This window comes from Malus domestica, chromosome 02 (assembly GCF_042453785.1).
Source record: "Malus domestica chromosome 02, GDT2T_hap1".
Taxonomy (NCBI): Eukaryota; Viridiplantae; Streptophyta; class Magnoliopsida; order Rosales; family Rosaceae; genus Malus; species Malus domestica.
Window position 1 is genome coordinate 35,486,936 of NC_091662.1, and position 21,542 is coordinate 35,508,477.

The 21,542-nt window shown below is 38.2% G+C and overlaps 2 protein-coding genes, 2 long non-coding RNA genes and 1 other non-coding gene across 7 annotated transcripts; 3 read left to right on the forward strand and 2 right to left on the reverse strand.

Annotated features, from left to right (window-relative positions):
- The first annotated feature begins 9,114 nt into the window (after window positions 1-9,114).
- Window positions 9,115-12,692, forward strand: LOC103420497 (pheophytinase, chloroplastic-like). Of its 2 annotated transcripts, none has more exons than XM_029096419.2 (6): window positions 9,115-9,344; window positions 9,721-10,489; window positions 10,849-11,075; window positions 11,274-11,465; window positions 11,574-11,730; window positions 12,344-12,692. In XM_029096419.2, the coding sequence occupies exons 2-6, from the start codon at window positions 9,737-9,739 to the stop codon at window positions 12,569-12,571; spliced, it is 1,557 nt and encodes a 518-aa protein (XP_028952252.1). In that variant the 5' UTR covers window positions 9,115-9,344; window positions 9,721-9,736; the 3' UTR covers window positions 12,572-12,692. The 2 variants fall into 2 exon arrangements, with proteins under 2 accessions (XP_028952252.1, XP_070674007.1); XM_070817906.1 differs by having other exon boundaries at window positions 9,174-9,344; window positions 9,671-10,489.
- Window positions 12,693-13,492: 800 nt separating this feature from the next.
- On the forward strand, window positions 13,493-17,554 carry LOC103418577 (uncharacterized). Its single transcript, XM_008356687.4, has 4 exons — window positions 13,493-13,915; window positions 15,023-15,129; window positions 15,746-15,886; window positions 16,479-17,554. The coding sequence occupies exons 1-4, from the start codon at window positions 13,617-13,619 to the stop codon at window positions 17,000-17,002; spliced, it is 1,071 nt and encodes a 356-aa protein (XP_008354909.3). The 5' UTR covers window positions 13,493-13,616; the 3' UTR covers window positions 17,003-17,554.
- On the forward strand, window positions 14,757-14,875 carry LOC114823796 (5S ribosomal RNA). Its single transcript, XR_003771743.1, has one exon. It is a non-coding gene; the product is annotated as a 5S ribosomal RNA (ribosomal RNA).
- LOC139193963 (uncharacterized) lies at window positions 17,145-18,098 on the reverse strand. Of its 2 annotated transcripts, XR_011578557.1 has the most exons (3): window positions 18,032-18,098; window positions 17,660-17,743; window positions 17,145-17,511 (listed from the first exon to the last, which is right to left on the reverse strand). It is a non-coding gene; the product is annotated as an uncharacterized lncRNA (long non-coding RNA). The 2 variants fall into 2 exon arrangements; XR_011578556.1 differs by lacking the exon at window positions 18,032-18,098 and having other exon boundaries at window positions 17,660-17,800.
- A 34-nt stretch (window positions 18,099-18,132) lies between these two features.
- Window positions 18,133-20,187, reverse strand: LOC103418576 (uncharacterized). The gene is made up of 4 exons (XR_011578555.1): window positions 20,049-20,187; window positions 18,772-18,834; window positions 18,613-18,680; window positions 18,133-18,494 (listed from the first exon to the last, which is right to left on the reverse strand). It is a non-coding gene; the product is annotated as an uncharacterized lncRNA (long non-coding RNA).
- Window positions 20,188-21,542: the final 1,355 nt, after the last annotated feature.

Below are 21,542 nucleotides of genomic sequence, written 5' to 3' on the forward strand. Positions count from 1 at the left end.
TATCACATCATAAAACAGCTACTCAATAGAACAAAGATAAAATAGATAAGTAAATCATTTACTAACTTGAAATTAGTAAGCAATTTACTTTTCAACACTCCCTTCTAAATTGTTAACTGATTTCACACCCAGTAAACTTCTCAAGTTGTTGAATCTGTCTTTGGGAAGAGCCTTGGTAAAGATGTCTGCAATTTGTTCTTCACTCTTGCAGTAAATCAGATCAATGGTACCTTCTTGAATTGCATCTCAAATAAAGTGAAACTTCCTGCCAATATGCTTGGTTCTTTGATGAAACACAGGATTCTTAGACATAGCTATAGCTGAAGTGTTGTCACAGAATTGCGATGTTGCTACAGCTTGCTCTTCTCCAAAGTCCTTGAGCACAAACCTAAGCCAAATGGCCTGAGATGTTGCTTCAGCTGCACTAATTACTCTACTTCTGCAATTGAAAGAGCTACACTATGCTGCTTGACTGAAGCCCATGAGAATGCCCCACTTCCAAATGAAAAAGCATACCCTGAGGTGCTTTTCATATCCTCCTCAGATCCACTCCAGTCACTATCGCAATATCCAATCAGCAAAGCAGATTTTCCATTCAAATATTCAATTCCAAAGTTAATTGTTCCTTGAATGTACCTTATGACTCGTTTAGCAGCTCCATAATGTTTCTTGGTAGGCTTGTGCATAAATCGTGCAAGTACACTAGCAGAGAACATAATATCTGGTCTAGTTGCTGTTAAATACAAAAGACTTCCAACTATTTTCCTATACTCACACTCATCTGCAGGTTCACTTCCATCTTCTCTTCTCAGTTTATCAGTTGCAACCAATGGAGTGCTCACTGGTTTGCAATCTTTGAGCCCAAATTTATCCAAAAGAGTTAGAGCATATTTTTTCTGATGTATAAATATACTCCCTTCAGTTTGAGTTACCCTCATTCCAAGAAAGTGATGAAGTAAACCCAAATCTGACATCTCATATTTGCACATCATTTTAGCTTTGAATTCTTCCATCATTTCTGCATTGCTCCCTGTGTACACAATGTCATCAACATAGATTGACACGATCAAGGTACCAACACCTTCCTTGCTTCTCACATATAAAGTTGCTTCACTTGAGCTTTTGTGAAATCCACAGTGAATTAAATATGTGTCTATTTCACTGTACCAGGCCCTTGGTGCTTGTTTTAGACCATAAAGAGCCTTTCTCATCCTATAAACCTTGTATTCAGCCCCTTTAATCATAAAACCATCAGGTTGATCAACATATACCTCCTCCTCAAGAACACCATTCAGGAAGGTTGATTTAACATCTAATTGCCACAGTTTCCAACCTTTCAGTGCAGCTAGTGCAATGAGTGTTCTAATAGTATCTAACCTTGCCAATGGAGCAAAGGTTTCATTAAAATCAATCCCTGGTTTCTGTGTGTAACCTTTGGCTACAAGTCTTGCCTTGTGTTTTTGAATGGAGCCATCAAGATTCAGCTTTGTTTTGTATACCCACTTCACACCCACAACAGGTTTACTACTAGGTCTGTCAACTAATTCCCACGTGGAATTCTTTTCAATCATCAATATTTCTTCTGTCATAGCCTTTTTCCAAGCATCATCTTTGACTGCCTCACTGAAATCTTCAGGTTCAATGATGCTCATGTTGCATTGAGCATATACTTCACTCAAACTCTTCCATTTTTATGGAGTATGATCATAACTTCCAGAGATTGGAACTGGAGAACCAAGTGAACCAGGTTCTTGAGATGCTTGCAGATCTCCAGTTGATTGTGATCTTAGAGGAGACTGCATTGACTGAGGTGAATCACTTGAATCTGGATCAAATTCAGATATCCTTGAGCTTCTTTCATCATTCCAAGGACTAGGAACTTGAACTGATTCATTAGTTTCCCAGTCCCATATTACTTTCTCATCAAAGATTACACTTTTTGATAGTTCAACCTTTTGAGTTCTCAAGTTGAAGATTCTATATCCTTTTTCACAATTTCCATATCCAACGAATACTCCCTTCTCACCAGTTTCCTCCAGTTTGTGTCTTTTCTGTGAAGGAATGTGAATATAACACATGGAACCAAATATCTTCAAATGTTTGACACCTGGCTTCCTCCCACTAAATGCCTCAAATGGAGTTATGTTGTTCAGAGCACTTGTTGGACATCGGTTTTGCAGATACACAGCTGTGTTGACAGCTTCAGCCTAAAACTTCAAGGGAATCTTCTTTTCAATCATCATAGTTCTTGCCATTTCAATTATTGTCCTATTCTTTCTCTCTGCAACACCATTTTGTTGCGGAGAGTAGGCAACAGTCAATTGCCTTTCTAATCCCATATCTTCACAGAACCTTGAAAACTCTAGAGATGTATATTATCCACCCCTATCACTTCTGAGTTTCTTGATTTGATAGCCACTCTGTAGCTCAACCATGGATTTAAACCTTTTGAAAATGTTGAAGACTTGAGACTTGTGTTGCAAGAAAAATACCCAACACATCCTAGTGTGGTCATCAATAAATGTGAGAAAGAATTTGTTGCCTCCTAAAGTAGTTATCTGCATTGGGCCGCATATATCAGAATGAATAAGTTCTAGAGGTTGTGATGCCCTCCAAACTTTTCCCTTGTCAAATGATTCCCTATGACCCTTTCCTGTAGCACATCCAGAGCAAACATGCTCAGAGACTTGTAGTCTAGGTAAGCCCTGCACCATTTCCTTCTCTTGCAGAAGCATCAAACTAATGTAGTTTAGATGTCCATATCTTCTATGCCACAACTGAGATGACTCTTCAACAGTTGCTCTATTAGCCATGTGAGGATTAACATATTCCAAACTTAATGGAAAGCATCTATTTCCTTTCATTGGAACACTTGCAATCAGATCTTCCATCTGTCTATCTCCATAAATATCAACCATGTAATCACCAAACACAAGCCAATGTCCATGTTCTACCATCTGCCCTACACTCAATAAGTTTTCATCCAATCCAGGTACAATCATAACTTCTTTAATATACCTAGTCACACCTTTCATCTCAATCACCAATGTGCCTTTGCCTATTGACTGCACTAAATCTCCAGTGCCCGTTTTAACTCTACACTTCACATTCTTATCAACATCAATAAGCAAGGATTCATGGGAGGTCATATGATTGCTACATGCACTATCTACATACCATATATTCATACTTCTTCCAATAGTAGCAGAATGGCAGGCATAAAACATGGTTGCAGATTCTATTACCTGATTCGCATAGTTTACAAGTTTTCCAGACTTGTTTGGTTGATCACAATCCTTGATGAAATGACCGAAATGATTGCATCCATGACATTTCGACTTCCCTTTAAACCAGCACTCACCATAGTGCAGTTTATCACAATGCTTGCATTTTCCCTTAGACTGATCAGATTTTCCTCCTTGATCATATTTGCCACCTCGATTAGCAAGATTCTGAGGTTTAGGATCCCATTTCTTTCCTTTTGATTTCCAATCCTTCTTTGGTTTAGAATTACCAAACGAGAGATTTGGTTGGGTTCCTTTCGAATTCAGATTCAGAGTACTGAAAGCTCTTTCAATGGTACTCTCAGCATGCCTATCAAGGCGTTATGCAAACCCTCTTAATGCTGCAATCACCTCTTGTACCTCAATAGTTTCAATATCCTTAGTTTGTTCAATTACATAACAAACAGGATCAAACTCCTTAGTTAAGCTTATGAGCAATTTCTGAACTAATCGCTCTCTGGGTAAATCTTCCCCATAACCCTTCATCTGATTTACCAACTCGAGAAGACGAGTGAGATACATAGACAGAGTTTCATCATCCCTCATCCTTGTGTACTCGAAATCACGGCGTAGACCCTGCAACTTGATGGATCTCACTTGCTTATCACCATGAAATTCCTGATATAGGATATCCCAAGCACCCTTTGAGGTTTCTTCGTTTGAGATTCTGGGAAAGATGTAATCTGAGACAGCTCATTGGATTATACCCACTGCCTTAGCATCCTTCATTAGCTTGTCGCTCAGAGAAACTCTCTCCGACTCCGATGAGCCTTCATCTCCAATCTTCTTATCCTTCGATTCTGAAATTTCAAACCCCTTTTCAACTAAATCCCAGATTCCATGTGATTTGAAAATAGTTCTCATTCGAATCTTCCAAAATTCATAGTTGTCACCATTGAATATTGGAGCCCGAAGATCACTACCACCAGATCCAGCCATTTGAGACTTGAATCGACAAACTGAGTCGGAAATTTCACGTTGGATTTCCGAGCACAGCACTCACAGATCTTACGCCCCGATTCCAGATAGAACCTAAGCTCTAGATACCATGTTAAGTTTTTAGTAAGCTGATATATACAGGAATTGGATTTTAGAGGGAGCTGAAAAGACAGAGAGAGTGAGAGGCAAGGTTTTTCACAACTGCAACTCTACTATACTGCAGAGAGCAACATTTCATTCATATTCATTCCTTTCTTTTACATCAGACATCATAACCGTTCAATTACATGAGCCAATGTGATTTTGACACATGGCAGAACAAAGCATATGAGCCATTGAAAAAGAGTCCTAATCTAAGACCATACACTTGGCATATAAGCACAAGTTATCACATCATAAAACAGCTACTCAATAGAACAAAGATAAAATAGATAAGTAAATCATTTACTAACTTGAAATTAGTAAGCAGTTTACTTTTCAACACAGACCTTCCTAGATCTTAAATTCAATCGTGACCCCGATGACATAAATGACCTTGACAATTTTAGCACATACCAAGATGACCCCAACGTCTCTGATGATCTTGATGACCTAGAAGATGATTCCGTCAGTACCTACTTCGACATTACCAAAGATGACTTCGACAATACCCCTGCAACGTCTTTATTGCCACAATGGCGAGCAATGTACTTATCTTTCAGTTTTTTGGGCCATTGTTTTTTATCTTGTATAGAAAATTAACTCTAGAACGACATATCAGATGATGTTTGACCTGGAAATTTTCTAGTATACTGCGTAACCTTCCAAGACAAGTGTAGCGAATGCTAACTATGTAACTTTGTAGTGACTGGAGTAAAGATAGTCTCCAAGCCTGGTGTGAAAGTAAAAGAGTCTCACATCGATGAAAGAAGAATCCTTGCAAAGGTTTATAAGAGGAAGCTATTCTTCATATTATCAATTGATTTTATGGTAAGGCCCTAATTTTTTCATGGTATTACACCAATTGACCCACGTGTGAAGCCCAACGGCGACACGCCTTCCACATCCCTAGTTCATACTCTCCACGCGTTTGGCTTGAAAAGCCCAACAGCGACGTGTGCTTCACGTCATCAAATTCGTATTATCCATGCCTGTGTGGATGCGAAGGTAAAATAGTTACATCAGTGAAAGGAAAAAGCTTCTAAGGGCTTATAAGAGATTAGGCTACACCCATATTACTAATTGATTTTATATAGTATGAGGATCTTGGAGTGTATAACGAGGAAGAATAGTTTTAGTACAAAGAGAAGAAGATGAGAGAAAATATGTATCATTGCATATATATTTCTTAATGAGCAAGTAATACATGAAAGTTCCTATTTATAAAAAGTAATCTCAACTAATTAACTAACATAACTTCTAATCTTATGACAAGTGGCACAATCTCATTCATTAATTCATATACTTTATCATCCCCTTAAACTCATGCTTTGAAGATCCAAGCAATAGATAGTTACAATGAGTGTAAAGCAAGCATTAGATAGTGATTGAATGATAGTCTGCAATTGGACGTAAATCGAAGCCCTATATTTGAATTGAACTGAATGTCGATGATTAGAATTAGAGATTTTCTCTCCGTTGGTTGGATTTAGTCAAAGTGAGAGAGAGAGAGAGAGAGAGAGAGAGAGAGAGAGAGAGTAGGAAGCTGGCTTGGCGGCGAGTCCCGCGACGCGATTTGGGAGCTTTGGCAATGCGGAAGTCGTTGGGTGATGGGGATTCAACAGTTGGGTGTTGCTGGTATTTTGGGTTATTGGAATTTCAAATACAAATAATAAAAGTTAACACTACTCTCTTTTAATTTTGTGAAATGTACAAAATAAATCGATATTGATGAGAGTTATTAGGGTCATACACCTGATCTATTTTTATTTAATAGTATAAACATATTACAAAAAGGTGCCATTGAAGTATATTTTTCTCGGTGACCAAATTCTTGATCTGGTCTGAAAAGAATAAGCACAAAACAAACAAGCATAACAAATCTCCTACATGGCAGACCACAATAAACAAAGAACACACAAGAACAAAATGTGCAAATCTGCCACAATAGATTAATGTTGACATATTTAGAATCGAGGATCACAAAATCATCGCTAAAAAGCGAGGTCACACAAACTTCTAGGCGGTACAAATATACACAAAAATAAGTAAGCCGAAAAAGAAACCACTGTTGACTCATCTCCATAATAATAAAACATGGCACGCTCGTCCCGAACATCTATAACCTCACTAAATCTGCGATAGTCACGAGTCAATCAAGGTTCACCTGTCACTAATCTGGGAATGGAAAGTGATTCGACCACAAATCTTGACCATGGTCTAAGAATACCCTGTATCAATACAAATCCGCAACATTCATGGCCCAAGCAATCTGATTCCAACTCGAATATGGGTGTGGAAGTTGAGTTAGCTGCAAAAATTGTCGAGTAGTGCATTGTCCACATGAGATCTAAGTCGTAAAACGCGATTTCGACCCACCACAACCACACCCAAACTCACGAGTCAATATTGAAATGAGAGTAAATAGATGGGTTTGAGAAACATAGAGGGTTATGTACATTATATATATAGACTTATGTACACTATATATAAGTCAAAGGGAGAAAAAATACGTATTTAGGAATTTTGCAAATACTTAATTTTGGCACAGTTTGAGAACAAATATCTTAAAAATTTTGCTTTGCTCGAACAGTAGACCTTAATATCGAGAAATAAAAACAAATATAAATTTTTGTGCGACAATTTCGATCAACGACCATCATTTTCCCAACTCTTGGCATAACTAATGACAATTCTTCAAGTACCCAAGTTTAAATCTAACTTAGACTCAGACTCATATTCAGACCTTCCTAGATCTTAAATCAATGACCTTGACAATTTTGGCACATACCAAGATGACCCCAACGTCTCTGATGATTTTGATGACGTAGAAGATGATTCCGTCAGTATCTACTTCGACAATACCCCCACAACGTCTTTTTTGCCACACTGGCGAGCAAATGTAGTTATCTTTCAGTTTTTTCGGCTAGTGTTTTTTATTTTGTATAGAAAATTAACTCTAGAACGATATATTATATGATGTTTGACCCGAAAATAGTCTCCAAGCTTTCGGTGAGGATATGAAAGCAAAAGAGTTTCACATCGGTAAAAAAGTGTAGTGCATGCTAACTATGTAACTTTGCAGTGACTTGAGTTACTCCTTATATTGTCGATTTTATGGTAGAGTCCCAACTTTTTTTATGGTACTAGAGCAGTTGACCCAAGTGTGAGGCCCAACGGCAAAGCGCGTTCCACATCACCCAATTCGTATTCTCCATATGTTTGGCTTGAAAAGCCCAATAACTACATGTGCTACATGTCATCCAATTTGTGTTGTCCATGCCTTTGGCTTGAGATGTGTTGAGGATGTGAAAATAAAATAGTCACATCAGTGAAAGGGAAAACCTTCTAAGGGCTTGTAAAAGATTGGATTACACCCAATATTACCAATTAATTTTAAAATGAAACCTTAACTTTCTTCACCTTTAATATTTAGCCTTCCACGATACTCAACCATGACATTACATGCAAGCCTTGGATGTGGTCCGAGGCCAAAGATTACTGACGAATCTAAGTAGTTGTTATTTCCATTGCTTGTAGTTGATTAAGATATTCACCGTGTAGACAAAAGACATCATTTTCGAGATCGTAAATAACAATTGGAAGTACGATTGCAGTCTTTTTTACTAGTTCAAATTAAAACAATACTTGGCTGTTGAATTTTTTCTGTTTTAATCCAATTAGATTTGAAAACGTGTCCAAATAATTCAAATCACAAACACAAACTAAACACGTATTCAAAATTAATTGAGCGAAAGCAAGAGTGGTTACTGAAAATATTATTCTCCAAACTAAACTGAAAACAACATTGAACAGAACACCATTTCAAACTTAGACGTGTCAAGCAACACCAAACCCTGAATCCTCGCCTTTGCGTAACGATATAGCTAGCTCGCTTCGGGTTGCGCTCTGCTGCGAATGCAAATATTTCATACGCGTTACAGGCGGACACGTGTCATCACCATTTCAAAACACGTTAGCACATTAGAACCCTGTGACAATGATCGAGGGCTTAGGGAGAAGCCACTGCCGTGTTTGGCCCCACTGAACAGTGAGTAGTGTAGTTGTTGAAACCTATTTCGGTCGCAGAGAAGCATAGCTCTTAAGAATCTAGTTGAACCAATGAGATTGATGTTAGGTATTCAGTTCCCATGCAGTGGGGACAGCGATTTGGAAAGGACGAACAAGTTCGGAGAGTTTCTACACTCTTATCTTCTTTACATTTTCTTCTTGCTTCCCTTGTTTTTTGTTTTTGATTTTTTTTTAACAAACGAAATTATCTACACTAAAAGAGAAAGAATGAAATTAATCTCATAATAAATTAGTAATAATATAGTTCAAATTTATCTTAAAAAAAAAACAACGTTTGTTTTGGGCAAGCTCGATTTTGGAGAAAATATAATTTTTTTTAATAATACTTGCATTTATTGGGAATGCTTTTGTGAATAACATATATTTCCAGTATAAACTCTACAATTGGAACCGTTTAATTTTTTAATTTTCATTTAAAGATCATTTTTACAAAAATACTATTCGAATTACATGTTGTTTAGTCATCTATATGTGACAAATAAATGAACGATTCATCATAAATCTATTACTTGGTACTCACACAATCGATTTATTTCATATATTTAAATAGTTAAACGATCTCTAAATTGAATAATATTTTTGTGGAAACAATCTCCAAATAAAAATAAAAAAATTACACAATTTTGACCATAAAACTTGTACGAAAAACATACGTTAATAGGGCATGTTTTTTGGTAAGTGAGCTTTCCTATATCCAGGGGAAGAATATAGGACAACAATTTTAAAAGCTCGTATTTTACTTGGCTTCAAAAGGAAGAAGAAGCGTTTAAGCAACCGCGCTATCTTTGTCTCTCTCCCTCACTAGATTTTGGCCGAATCTCCTAATAGTTGGAGAAGACAGAGCATATATGGCGTCGCAACTCTAATGACACTTCTCTGCTCACTTTGAAGGTAACCCGAACTATTAAAAAAAAATATGAAAATTGTTGTTCTTTACGATTTCTCTTTACCCAGGAAAGCTAATTTTGCTTGATCTTTTAGTTAGCTGTTTTGGGGTGTTAATTTTTGTTAAGGATTGGTAAATTAATTATTTTTCCTGTGCTATTATTCAGTTAAATACTCTTTTGTTTGAAATTGTAATATAGGGATTTTATGTTCTCCAATTTCTTGTAGTTTCACAAGATATATATCATGATTTATTGCTTTTTTTTCCTAATTTTGCAAAGTATTTGTAACTTACTAGTTTTTGTTTTCTGTATTTTTCTTATGTGGAATAGAGGGTAAAGTTCAGCCGTTTCTGAATCGTTGATTTGGTTGATGTTTGCAGAATACATTTTCTGGTTATGGAAATACTCTCATACAGTTCTGCACCATGCTGTGATGCTGTAAGTTTAAGGGCAAGATTAGTCGAGAAATGCTCAAATTTACATCGCTCCGGGTTCCCAGATTTTAGGAGAAAAAGAGTTTATGGTGTTCGATTTGATTCCAGAAGTAGGTTGTTGAAGTGTCATGGTTTAGATCAGTCTTTCTTGAAGCAGCTAAATCGTCAGGGAGGTATTGGGTTACCCAACACCAGTGAAAGCTTCAAGCATGTTGGTCCGATTTTATCTAGTGGAAGCTCGGATGGCTATGTAATTGGCACGGCTGAGGATGCAAATGTTTCAGAAACGGGGGAATCTGTTACTAAGGTTTTGATTCCTGGTCTACCTGACGAACCCAAAGGCGAATTTGGTGCCCCAATAAGTAGTTGCTTTTGGGAATGGAAGCCCAAATTCAATGTGCATTATGAGAAAGCCGGATGCGATAACTTGGGATCCCCTCCAGTATTGTTTCTTCCTGGTTTTGGGGTTGGCTCTTTTCACTATGAGAAGCAACTGAAAGATTTGGGGCGTGATTTTAGAGTATGGGCAATTGATTTTCTTGGGCAGGGTAGGTCATTGCCATTTGAAGACCCTGCTCCTCGTATTAACGAAGAAGGTATGTCCGACAGGCAAGATACAGCGTGGGGTTTTGGAGAAAAAACCGAACCATGGGCAAGCGAGCTTGTCTACTCTATTGATTTATGGCAGGATCAAGTTCGTTACTTCATAGAAGAGGTACACTATAGCATTAAAGCTATTTCCTTGTTCCATTATTTGATGGATACAAAGAATCATATTTATAGGTTCTTTTTAGTAGATAATAACGATATTGTAGCTCATGGATCTTCTGTTTGTTAAAGTTTGGGAAGCATTTTTGATAACTTGGTCTATTTCCTTTCTTCTCTGTCCATTAGTGTTCATGCTAATTTGAGCATTTTACATGGTTCATTTGCTTGAGTTTGCTATGACTTAATACTTTTTTGCCAGGGAAATATCATCTAATTTTAGTTTTTTCTTTATGAGAAGTAGCTCTCTTCATCACTTCCTTGACTGTCTACTCATGAGCAATATAAAAGCAACCATTTTTCTTGCAGGTAATTGGTGAACCTGTCTATATTGCGGGGAACTCGCTAGGAGGATTTGTTGCTTTGTATTTTGCCGCATGTAACCCTCATTTGGTGAAAGGCGTTACATTGCTGAATGCAACTCCTTTCTGGGGATTTCTACCTAACCCTATAAGATCTCCAAGACTAGCAAAAATATTCCCATCAGCAGGATCATTTCCGTTACCTGCCAGTGTGAGAAAGCTCACAGAAATACTGTAAGTTCTTATAGCTGGCATAATTCTTTAAGATATGTCTTACAATTCAGTTTGTAATTTAGTATGTTTTAGATCAGTAAATGATAGGCTGTAAAACATCTTTGACATAGGAGCTTTGCATATGGATGCTGCAATTTATCTTTCCATATTTACTGGCAATCGAGTTAAAATTGTTTGAGTTTGCTTCATTGGTTTCAGTTGGCAAAAAATTAGCGATCCTCAGAGTATAGCGGAGGTACTCAAACAAGTTTATGCAGATCATTCAACAAACGTTGACAAAGTATTTTCCCGTATACTTGAGACATCAGAGCATCCAGCCGCTGCTGCATCATTGGCCTCAATTATGCTTGCTCCTCAAGGAAAATTATCCTTTAAGGAGGCTTTGTCCAGGTAGACAATACAAAGGGTTATAACGTATAGGCATGCAGACAATTTTGTATGTGCTTTCGTTTTTCTGGTCCAAGTTAAGTGAGAAGCACCAGTACATTTTTTCTGTAGATGTCAAATGAACAACACACCGATTTGTCTTATGTATGGAAAAGAAGATCCATGGGTGAAACCTATTTGGGGCCTTCAGGTGAAGCAACAAGTGCCTGAAGCTCCATATTACGAGATCAGTCCAGCTGGCCACTGCCCTCACGATGAAGTTCCTGAGGTAAGCAGCATTTCACTAATCAGCACAGAACTATCCTTTTACGCGTGTTGAATATTTGCTATTGCAGGAATAGTTGGCATATATTATCGCTGTTATCTATGCTTTAATTTGGGTACACATTAAAAGTTTGTGTATTTTAGGTCAGTAAGGTAGGAAAGTAAATCTTGTGTATTTTTTGCGATGGCAAGTGCCTTCGCCCATGAGCGGTAGGTCTCGGGTTCGAGACTTGGGAGCAGCCTCTCCATAAAATGGGGGTAAGGCTAGCCGACATTCACCTCTTCCTGACCCTGCGTAAAGCGGAAGCCTTGTGCACTGGGTACGACCTTTTTTGTGTAAAAGTTTCTTACACAGCAAGAGTAACTCTTGTTAATTATTTGTAAATTTTTCTTGTACTGCAATCATGAAAATAGATATATAGATATTTCATTCATCTAAGTTGAGAGATTCAGCAAAGTCGATTGGTGTGATTTTTTGAAGAAGAGAATGCATGTATAAACCATGTTCACTATCAGCTTTCCGTTGGAGCACTTTCGATTGGATTTTTGGATATCCTGTTTGATGAGTCCTATCTTGTTTTTTCGTTCTTAGAAGACTAATTGTCATCGTAATGCAGGTTGTGAATTACTTATTACGCGGGTGGATCAAAAACCTAGAGACTCGGGGTTTAGTTGCATTGCCTTTGATTGATGTCCCAGAAGGTACGCAGAACAACATTGCCAGGGACCTGGAATTTGTGAGAGATGGATCAAAAAAGTCAGTAAATGTTCGGTTCTTTGCATCCAAGTTCTCACTTTGGGACATGATCAGTTCTTATATCAGACCCCTCTTTCGGAAGTTATAGCTCAAATCATAAAGTAGCATCAGATTCAAAGAAAAATCATGAACATGAAACGAATAGAATGTAGACGCCGAAATGTATCATATATATACGACGTATATAAAGTTGTTATATGTTTTACTTCTGTCATTGTAGTCACTTTGTCTCGCTGAATATTTACTTGTAGCAAGAGTGACAAATCTACTCACTCCATCCAACTACCTTTCATGCTTCCCACCCTTTACAGAGCATCTGGGTAAAACTAGCTTCCTAAAACTGACTTGTAATGAACAAAAATTCTCTCCAGCGCACGCGGGGTGAGGGCATGGATTGCGCCCATACGACCCTGGCCCAACGACCTCCTCTTTGGCCCGCTCCAATGACCCTGGCCCTACAATAGCCCCTGAGCCACCTGCAGACTAATTGTTAAATGCAAAATGGTTCCCATAAACAATTAAACCGCTATAAGATTTGCTATTTTTCTGATGTGAGAGAGTTGAATCCGAAACCATTCGAAGAATCAACCGTTAGATCTAATCTTGTTTAACGGTTAGATACAGCATAAAAACTCGTATCAAAGGTTAAGATTCTAAAAAACGTTAGGCACTAATCAGGCGGCGGGCAAAGGCCTAGCGCTTAAGCTAATTTATGTAAATTTATTGTATATCTTGTAAATAAATGCCTACTTACACTTTAAAAATATTTATTAAAAAAAAACTAAAAAACTATACTTGTGTGGATAATAAAAGAATGATAAATCTATCCAACAAGTTCAATATTAAAAACAGTAAGCATATAATCATAATGAGAAGTATTCTTGGATAATTGACTAAATTTTTCTTGTTCATGATCCTTCTATTAGATTTGACATAAACTAAATTATTTAACCTTGTTATATATAAACAGCCATTTAACTCCAGACTGATTTTTCAAAACAATTTGCACTAAATCGCTACGGGCCTGCACCGCCTAGTGCCTAGAGGGCCACTTAGGCCGATTTTTAGAAGACTGCCACCTACCAAATCTAAATCATAGCATCAACGGTATTTTCAGGTGTATGCATATTTAAATGGAACAGTTCAAAACATGCAGACTTTTAGGCCGATCGAGCAGAGAATTGAGCTGCTCACCTGAAATTATGCGACGGCTCTCGAGCACATTCCCTTCCGTCAAGTTCCGGAACCCTAACCCTAACCCCCCAAAATTATCATCACCCTCCTCGCTATCCCTGTCGATCAAATCAGAAGCATCCTCGAGCTCTCCGTCCAAATCAAAATCAAAACCAAAATCTTGGTCTGTGTATCTCATTCTTTCCACCAATTCCCCAATCAAAACCTACGTCGGCGTCACCACCGATTTCTCTCGCCGGTACGTTTGATTTCGTTTCAAGTTTTATCCTTTTCATCTAATATGATGCATTTATGAATAAATTCTTATCTGGGTCTTTCAAAGAATCGAATTTGATCCTTTTCCTTAGCTGTTTGATAAATTTGTGAACAAATTATTTTCTGGGTCTTTCAAATTTATGCTTTCCCGTAGAGATTGATTAAATTTGTGCACACATTCTTATCCGTGTCTATATCATTCTGGGATAATTTGGTAGTTCTTTAGTAAAATGCCAAAGAATTGGTGGCTCTGTGCTCACTGCACGGCTCCGTGATAATTAGGTTAGTTCTGATTCTAGCTAGCCCCTGAGTTTCAGAAAGGAGTATACTTTTTGTATCTTAGATTCCTGTAATGTTTCTTTTCGGCTTTTGAACGAATTAAGGGAATGAAACAATGATCAGTGTTATGCACATACATTGGATTCGATTAAAAATTATGAAGAAACCGCCAGTTTGTAAGGAATGAATAGTATGCAAGGTGAATTGTTCGTGATCACTTTATGTTTTGTGGGTGGGGAGCAAAGATGTTGAAATTTTTTTTCCCTGTGGTGGATTTGCCTTCTTTGCTAGCTATATAGTTGTTGTAGGAATTTAGAGGAACTTTGTTTTAGCATTCAGTTTCTTGTTTTGCCGCTGGAGTTAAGAGCAACTTTGTTATAGCTTTTTGCGTATTTACTTATGCTGTACTTGGTGATGGTGTCCCTCTAATTATTCTCCTGAAAATAAATGCTTATGTGTCCGCCTGTGTAAGTTTATCTTACATTGCCGGTCCCAATCCCGGATAAAGGAGGAGGGGGAGTGCGTCAGGTTACGTCGAATCCTTGGAATGCGATCATACCAGCTCACATGCACCGGATCCCATCCGAACGCCGAAGTTAAATGAGTTTGGGCAAGAGTAGTACTAGGATGGGTGACCTCCTAGGAAGTCCTCGTGTTGCATCCCCCCACAGCCGACCCCACCTGGTGGGAAAAAACTTTGTTGTGTTTATGTGTTCTTATGATCTGGTTATTTGTTTGCGGACTCAGTGATTTCTGGTTATCTTTTGGTCAAGCAGTAACTATAGTCTATTGTTATATAACTCTTATGCAGTTTGAAACAACATAATGGCGAGCTCAAAGGTGGTGCAAAAGCATCTAGTGCTGGAAGACCATGGATTTGTGCATGCCTAATACATGGTTTTAAGGGCCAAAGTGAAGGTATTTTATTTGGAATTGGAAAACAAAGATTGTGTTTTAACATAGTTAATCCTTTCATTCAGTCAATTTTTGGTCAATTTATGGGCTCAATTTGTATTGCTTCAGCTGTTAAAATGTTGCTGCCTACAATGACACCCATTATTTTGAAGTGCCAATATAATTTTAAATTCGTCCACCACAGGGATGATTGATCAGGAGCTCCTTCCATGATGTGTATTTGGATGTGAAAAAATGTCTAGTTAGCTGTTAACTTAAGGGGATACGTTAGGATTGGGAGCTCCTTTAATAGATGAATTTTCAAAGAGTTTTCCAAGAACTAGAGTGGGAGGGATGAGCATTTTGTCGCCCAGTTTTTATGTGGTGGGATTAGCTCTAGTGTGGAGTCTTTTTATGTAGCTCTAAGGGGTTTCGTCCACTTATGATTAGTGACTCATTTTCCATGCAAATTTTGTATAAGATCCTAATGAAACTTAATATCATATTTTATGATTTACTAAACTGTACGCAAAAGGAATGGTTAATCAGATTTAGCTTTTTTCTGATGATCTTTTTATGTAAGCTAAGCTCCACATCTTGAACGCAAACAGACCAAGTAACTCTTTGATTTCTGTTGTAGCTTGCGAGTTCGAATCAAAATGGAAAACTTTATCAAGGCGTTTGCCTCGGAAAAGAAAGAAACACGACGAGGAGGAGCGAGCAAATGATTTGTCACTTCCATTGCTACAACACAGGCAAGCAGCTCTGGATAGAGTTAAAGGTATACTTGATTGCACCCACTTAGAAATCGACTGGAAACTGGACCCTTTGTGATTTATAAGTCGCGTGGTCTACGTTTCATAACAATTTTTCATTGTAAATGTATGATGTTTAAGTAACAAAAAATGTTGTAAAACTCAGGAAGATGAGTCATATTTATATAGGATAACAATTGCTAGTCGAGAATGGTTGTGTACTTGTAAGATAACACTGTATCATGAGATTGGTCAGTCCCATGGATGGACGAATGTCTTAATGTATGTTCTTTCTCTCAAGGAACGAAATAATGAATGAGAAAGGAAGGGACATTTGTTTTATGTTTGCTTTTGTTATTGTCATCTCATGGAACACACTGAATACAACATCGTCGGTTCATACTCGCATTTTTCAAACAGAGTATATTGTGAGTAAAAATGTTGCGTTCTTCTCATGATGCAAGAAAATTGTGATTATTCACCGTACGATCTCAATACAACAGAGTTATTCATTTAACTTTTGTTAGAATACTTTCTATTTCAAACCTGAAATAAAATCGAACAGTTGATAACCATGATTTTCTTTAACTTATGTCTAATTTTCTTGAAGATAATCAGAGTACATTCTTCAAGAACGCGGCAAACTCACCGTGCTCTTGAATCATTCTAACGTCAGCCTTGCACCGAATAAACTGCGGAAAGAACAGCCAATAGGAGGTCACCACAATAAACCCAAAGGTCAACGGCACGGAGATCACCCTCGGCAACCGGCACCTGCCCTTCAACGCCTTCTTCAAAACGATCTCAACCGGCAAGCACACTCCGTGCAAAACGAAGAACCACGTGACCTCCCACGTGGGCCTCACCCGCCCCATGCAGTAGTACATGTGCTCGTGCATGAGCCCCGACACCAGGAAGCTTCCGAGGACAGCCGGCAGAGGGGCCCACAAACGGCCAATGACGCCTGCAGAGTAGTCGCAGGTGGGTTCGTACACGGCGGAGCGCAGGATGCTGTGGGCCACGAGGTTCCATCTACGACCCCAGAAGTCTTGAAGCGACGTGGAGAAGTATGGGTCGTTGAAGTGTGGCTTGAGGTCCAAACCCGACAGAGATCGAGTCAATATTGTCACAATGGCCAGTAAATTTTCCAGAGTAAGGTAAATGTACAAGTAATGAAGGACCAATACGAGATTTTGGTGGAAGTGCTCACTATACTTAAGGACACCAATTAGAATGACAAAAAGTATACCCTTTATTACTTGATTTAGGGGCAATTTTCGGGCGTTTTGGGGAGATGGGTTGGTTTCAATTTTAGAATTTCGGGATTTTTGAGGTGGGTTTTCTCTGTTTTGACGATTTGGATTGGATTTTGAGGGAGATGGGTAGGTTTCAATTTTAGGGTTTTGAGATTTTGGAGGTGGGTTTTGGGTCATTTGGCCATTTGGGTGGGATTTTGAGGGAGATGGGTAGGTTTCAAATTTGGGGTTTGGGGATTTTGGCGGTGGGTTTTCTTGGAACTCAATTGGAAGGCAACCGATGGCCAAGAAACGTCCAATGGAGATTGGTGGATGTGAAGCCAAAGGGCCTTTGCCAAAAGCGAAGAGTAGGAGCTTGAAGCTGCCGAGCCAAGAAATGAAAAAGGCAGTGCCACCTACAAGATGCATGGAGGAGAAGTTGAGAGGAAGATAAAGGAAGAGGAAGACAACTGGGAGGACACAGAAAAGTCTGGTTGTTCCTTTTGGGACTAATTTCCCAATTGAATGGCTGTAGAAGAAACATGCAAACACTGACGTCCATACCTTAATGAAGTTGTAGAATTCACCCTCCATTAATTGTTTTATGATCTTGCTTTCTGCTTTGTTGTTTATATCCTTGATGTTCAACTGTTGATAATCGATGAGGAACAAATTAGAATCTCATAAAAACAAACACAACATACCCACAATACCTCCAAAGACGCTCATCTTAACAGAACGAACAGAAATTGCCCAACTCAGTTGGACATTCCCTTAAACCACTCCAACATAAACAATCATGCTTTTAGCACAACACAAACCGTACGGGGCAATAAAATCTGGGCACAAAAATTGAAATTTGAAGCAGATCCAGATATCTGCCAGCCTCTAAAAGAAAGAGAACCGTAAATGTCAATCTCAACGTTTCAGACTCACTAAATTCTAGTGTTTCTTCAGCTTTTCTAACAATGTGGTAGTTTCTGTGTGCTGTATGTGAGCTGAGAGAGAGAGAGAGAGAGAGAGAGAGAGCTGTGAGCTGCAAAAAACCTCATTATTTATATCAAAGGGCATATAAGAAAACATGCATTAGGAAGCAAAGTGCTAAACTTGTCTCTCATATACACATCCTTAGAGAGAGAGAGAGAGAGAGAGAGAGCTGTGAGCTACAAAAAAATCTCATTATTTATATCAAAGGGCATGTAAGAAAGCATGCATTAGGAAGCAAAGTGCTATACCCGTCTCTCATATACACATCCTTATTATTCTAATGAATTACCCAGCTACTACTCATCATCCAAGTTTCAACTCAAACTCTGCTGAATCATATATGCCTTCACGCTGCAACCACAGGAACTGCAGTCTCCTCGACTTCTTCAGCCTTTCCCAGCAAAATCACCAACTATGAGACAGAAAGAGAGACAACTTTAGTATTAGCTAGGAACACATAATTATTACAAAAGTCCAGCAGTGAGTAACATAACAACTTTGATCAGTAAAATCAAAAGGAAATAACGAACCTGAGCCTTCAACACAATCCGTCCATCTTCGCCATCCAGCTTCGAGACAACAGTAGAGGTGCTTATGCCTGTTCCCGTAGTATCCCCACAACATTAACCATTATGTTTATCAAAGTAGTACTGGAAATCAAACACAACACTTGTCAAATATCGACTTACTATTTTCAACCGTAACTTCATTGCTCTTGAGACTCTCAACAATTGCGATCAGAGTATGAATAGCTGTACCAAATAACTTGCAAAAATTAGAACAAAATGTTGAAACTTGATGCAAACTAAAACCATGGCTGCTCTAATTAACACTAACAAATCTGTTGCCAATATTGTCAGTGACGGAAAAAAAATGCTAAAATACAATGTGAGTCACAAAATATATGAAACCTCGATCAAATTTCTTGATAAAACCTTAAGAATAACTCCACAAATTACTGAGTTGCAAAAAAAAATTCAGAATCCCAGATCAAATTTCTTGATAAACTTTAAAAACCCCAATTCGGACAATATACCCATAATACCTCCAAAGACAATTAATTTTCATAATTCACAACAAAAAAAAAAAAGTATACATACATCAAATTTCACCAAATTCAAGCCTACCATCAGCAATTCCAGTTCGTACACCCTCAAACCACCATCACCCGGAGGCAGATTCTCTGCCCTCATGTTTGTGTGGTTACGGTTAAGTCACGTCAACATTTTATATTAATATTCCTTTTTGTCTTATTATCTCTATAAAAAATATATATATATATATACACACACAATGTTGACGTGGCTTAACCGTGACCACACAAAACAGGAGGGCATGGGAGGGTACGGGAAGTGGGAGGGCAGAGAATTTGCCTCCCCATCACCTAGATGAATGTTAAACATGCAACAGGAAAACGAATTAATTCCCTAAAATTTCAAAATTGGGGATGATCTGAATATGGACTAAAACCTAGAATACCTAACCTTGAGTAGAGAGGGTTTTAGAAAACGACGTCGTTGGAGGCCCAATGTAACAATCCATCCCGGAATTTACGGAACGGAAGGGCATTTTGATAATTTCCCTTTGTTGGACTAGATATTTTGAAATGGTTTGCTTTTGGGTCTTAATGGAGTGCCTAGGGATGGCAACGGGGCGGATTGGGTTCGGATGTGTCATCCCCATAACCGAACCCGTTTGTTTTCCCCGTACCCGAAACCGTAAAAACCCCGAACAGGTATTCCCTGTAACCAAACTCGTTGGATAACAGATTCCCCATCGGGTAACGATTTTCCCATTATGAATTTATAATATTTCTTTCTTATGAAAAATTAAGCAAGTGTTACTACACACTTGCTAAAATTTAACTGATTAACCAATAATTCTTATACAAACAAAATGGACACTATAAGGATATCCAAACATCAACCACTTTCAAATTGAAATCTTAAAAGCATAACAACAATACTTAGATGGTTCTTCGTTAGCAGTGGACATCAGAGGATGAGGGGGAGAAGAAGCTCGACTGTACTCTTCTATGATATTCACCAAATCCTCGTCGAACTTGACGGAAATCAAGGTCTCCAAGTCTCCGTTCGGCAATGGACACCGCATTCAACAGAATAGCCACACAACTCCGCAAGCTTCACCATTAGCTCTGAACACACACAAAAATTTGAAATCAACATCGAAATTGAAACAAAGCAATTGGAATCGAGTCCAAAATTTCAAGAAATTAAGCAAGAATCGAAAAAGGTTGAAGGCTGCGGCTAATTTGTAAGATTCCATGAGTTCTTCCATCTTTTTTGACCTTTGAGTTCTTCCAAATTTCTTGACTGAAAACATTAAATTTTTTGGAATAAAGATAGATTCTGCACTACATGCTCAAGACCTTTGGAATCTCCCAAAAAGTATTAAAGTTGCTAAAGAAAAAAAAAAGGGATTTCATTCTTTTATAAAAAATATATATAAATAATAAATATTTATATTTTTTATTTAAAGAATGAAAACCGGGCGAGTTCAGGTACGGTTCGGAGTGGATACCCCTATAACCATAACCGAACCCGAAACTGAACAATTTACTCAACGGTTACCCATAACCATAAAAAACCCGAAATTTGATCTCCGAAACCGTACTGTTCGGGTCGGTTACCTACAGGGATCGGATTTAACGGATTAAATTGCCATCCCTGGAAGTACCCAAGGGGGACCCATCCTTTGGTTTTGTCCCCCGGCCCAAATCCCTCATCTCTTTCTTCCCTCACAATTCTCTCTCTCTCCCTTACTTCTCACTTTCTCTCCTTCTCTCTAACACTCAACCCCGGACCCTCTCTCCCTCTACAAGCTTTCCCTCTCTTCCTTGAGTATCACTCGTACAACCACACTACCCCAAACCACCACCACCCGAACTTTTGTAACACTTGGAAAATATATATATATATATATATATATATATATATAAATTATAGGAGTAAGATTATTTTAGCTTTAAAAAAAAAAACAGACAAAGGATAATCTATACGTATAGACATCCCAACTCTTCTTCTTCTTCCAAACCATCACACGGTGGGGAACCAAGATAATCGGATTCCGTCCATAAATGTTGGGGGTGATGTGGGTAGTCTAAGGGGAGTGAGTAAGCATCCTAAAACAGAGATGCGATGATGGCATTAAAGGGAGTATTTCTAACTCTTACTGAAGAACTAGAGGAGAGTGAGAGGTTTTGGAGAGGGAAAAGTAGGAAATTGGAAGAGGGGAGCTGAGAGGGTGCTGGTGTGATCGTCGATTGGTAAAAAGGTTAGCTTAAATTTGTTAATTTTTCTATTTTCTTACCACTGCAACTTTGATTTGTAGAAAACTGCAGTTTCGTGAGCCTCACTTTGGCTCTTGTTTTCTCTCAATCCATTACATGTCTTTAAAAAGTCTTCTTATATATTTGAAATTAGACATGACAAGCAACAAA

Coding starts and splice junctions, on each gene's coding strand:
- LOC103418577 (XM_008356687.4), top strand. CDS start 13,617: ATGGAACAGTTCAAAACATGCAGACTTTTAGGCCGATCGAGCAGAGAA. Junction 13,916..15,022: donor ACCACCGATTTCTCTCGCCG/GTACGTTTGATT, acceptor ACTCTTATGCAG/TTTGAAACAACATAATGGCG. Junction 15,130..15,745: donor TTTTAAGGGCCAAAGTGAAG/GTATTTTATTTG, acceptor TTTCTGTTGTAG/CTTGCGAGTTCGAATCAAAA.
- LOC103420497 (XM_029096419.2), top strand. CDS start 9,737: ATGGAAATACTCTCATACAGTTCTGCACCATGCTGTGATGCTGTAAGT. Junction 11,466..11,573: donor TTTAAGGAGGCTTTGTCCAG/GTAGACAATACA, acceptor TTTTTTCTGTAG/ATGTCAAATGAACAACACAC. Junction 11,731..12,343: donor CTCACGATGAAGTTCCTGAG/GTAAGCAGCATT, acceptor ATCGTAATGCAG/GTTGTGAATTACTTATTACG.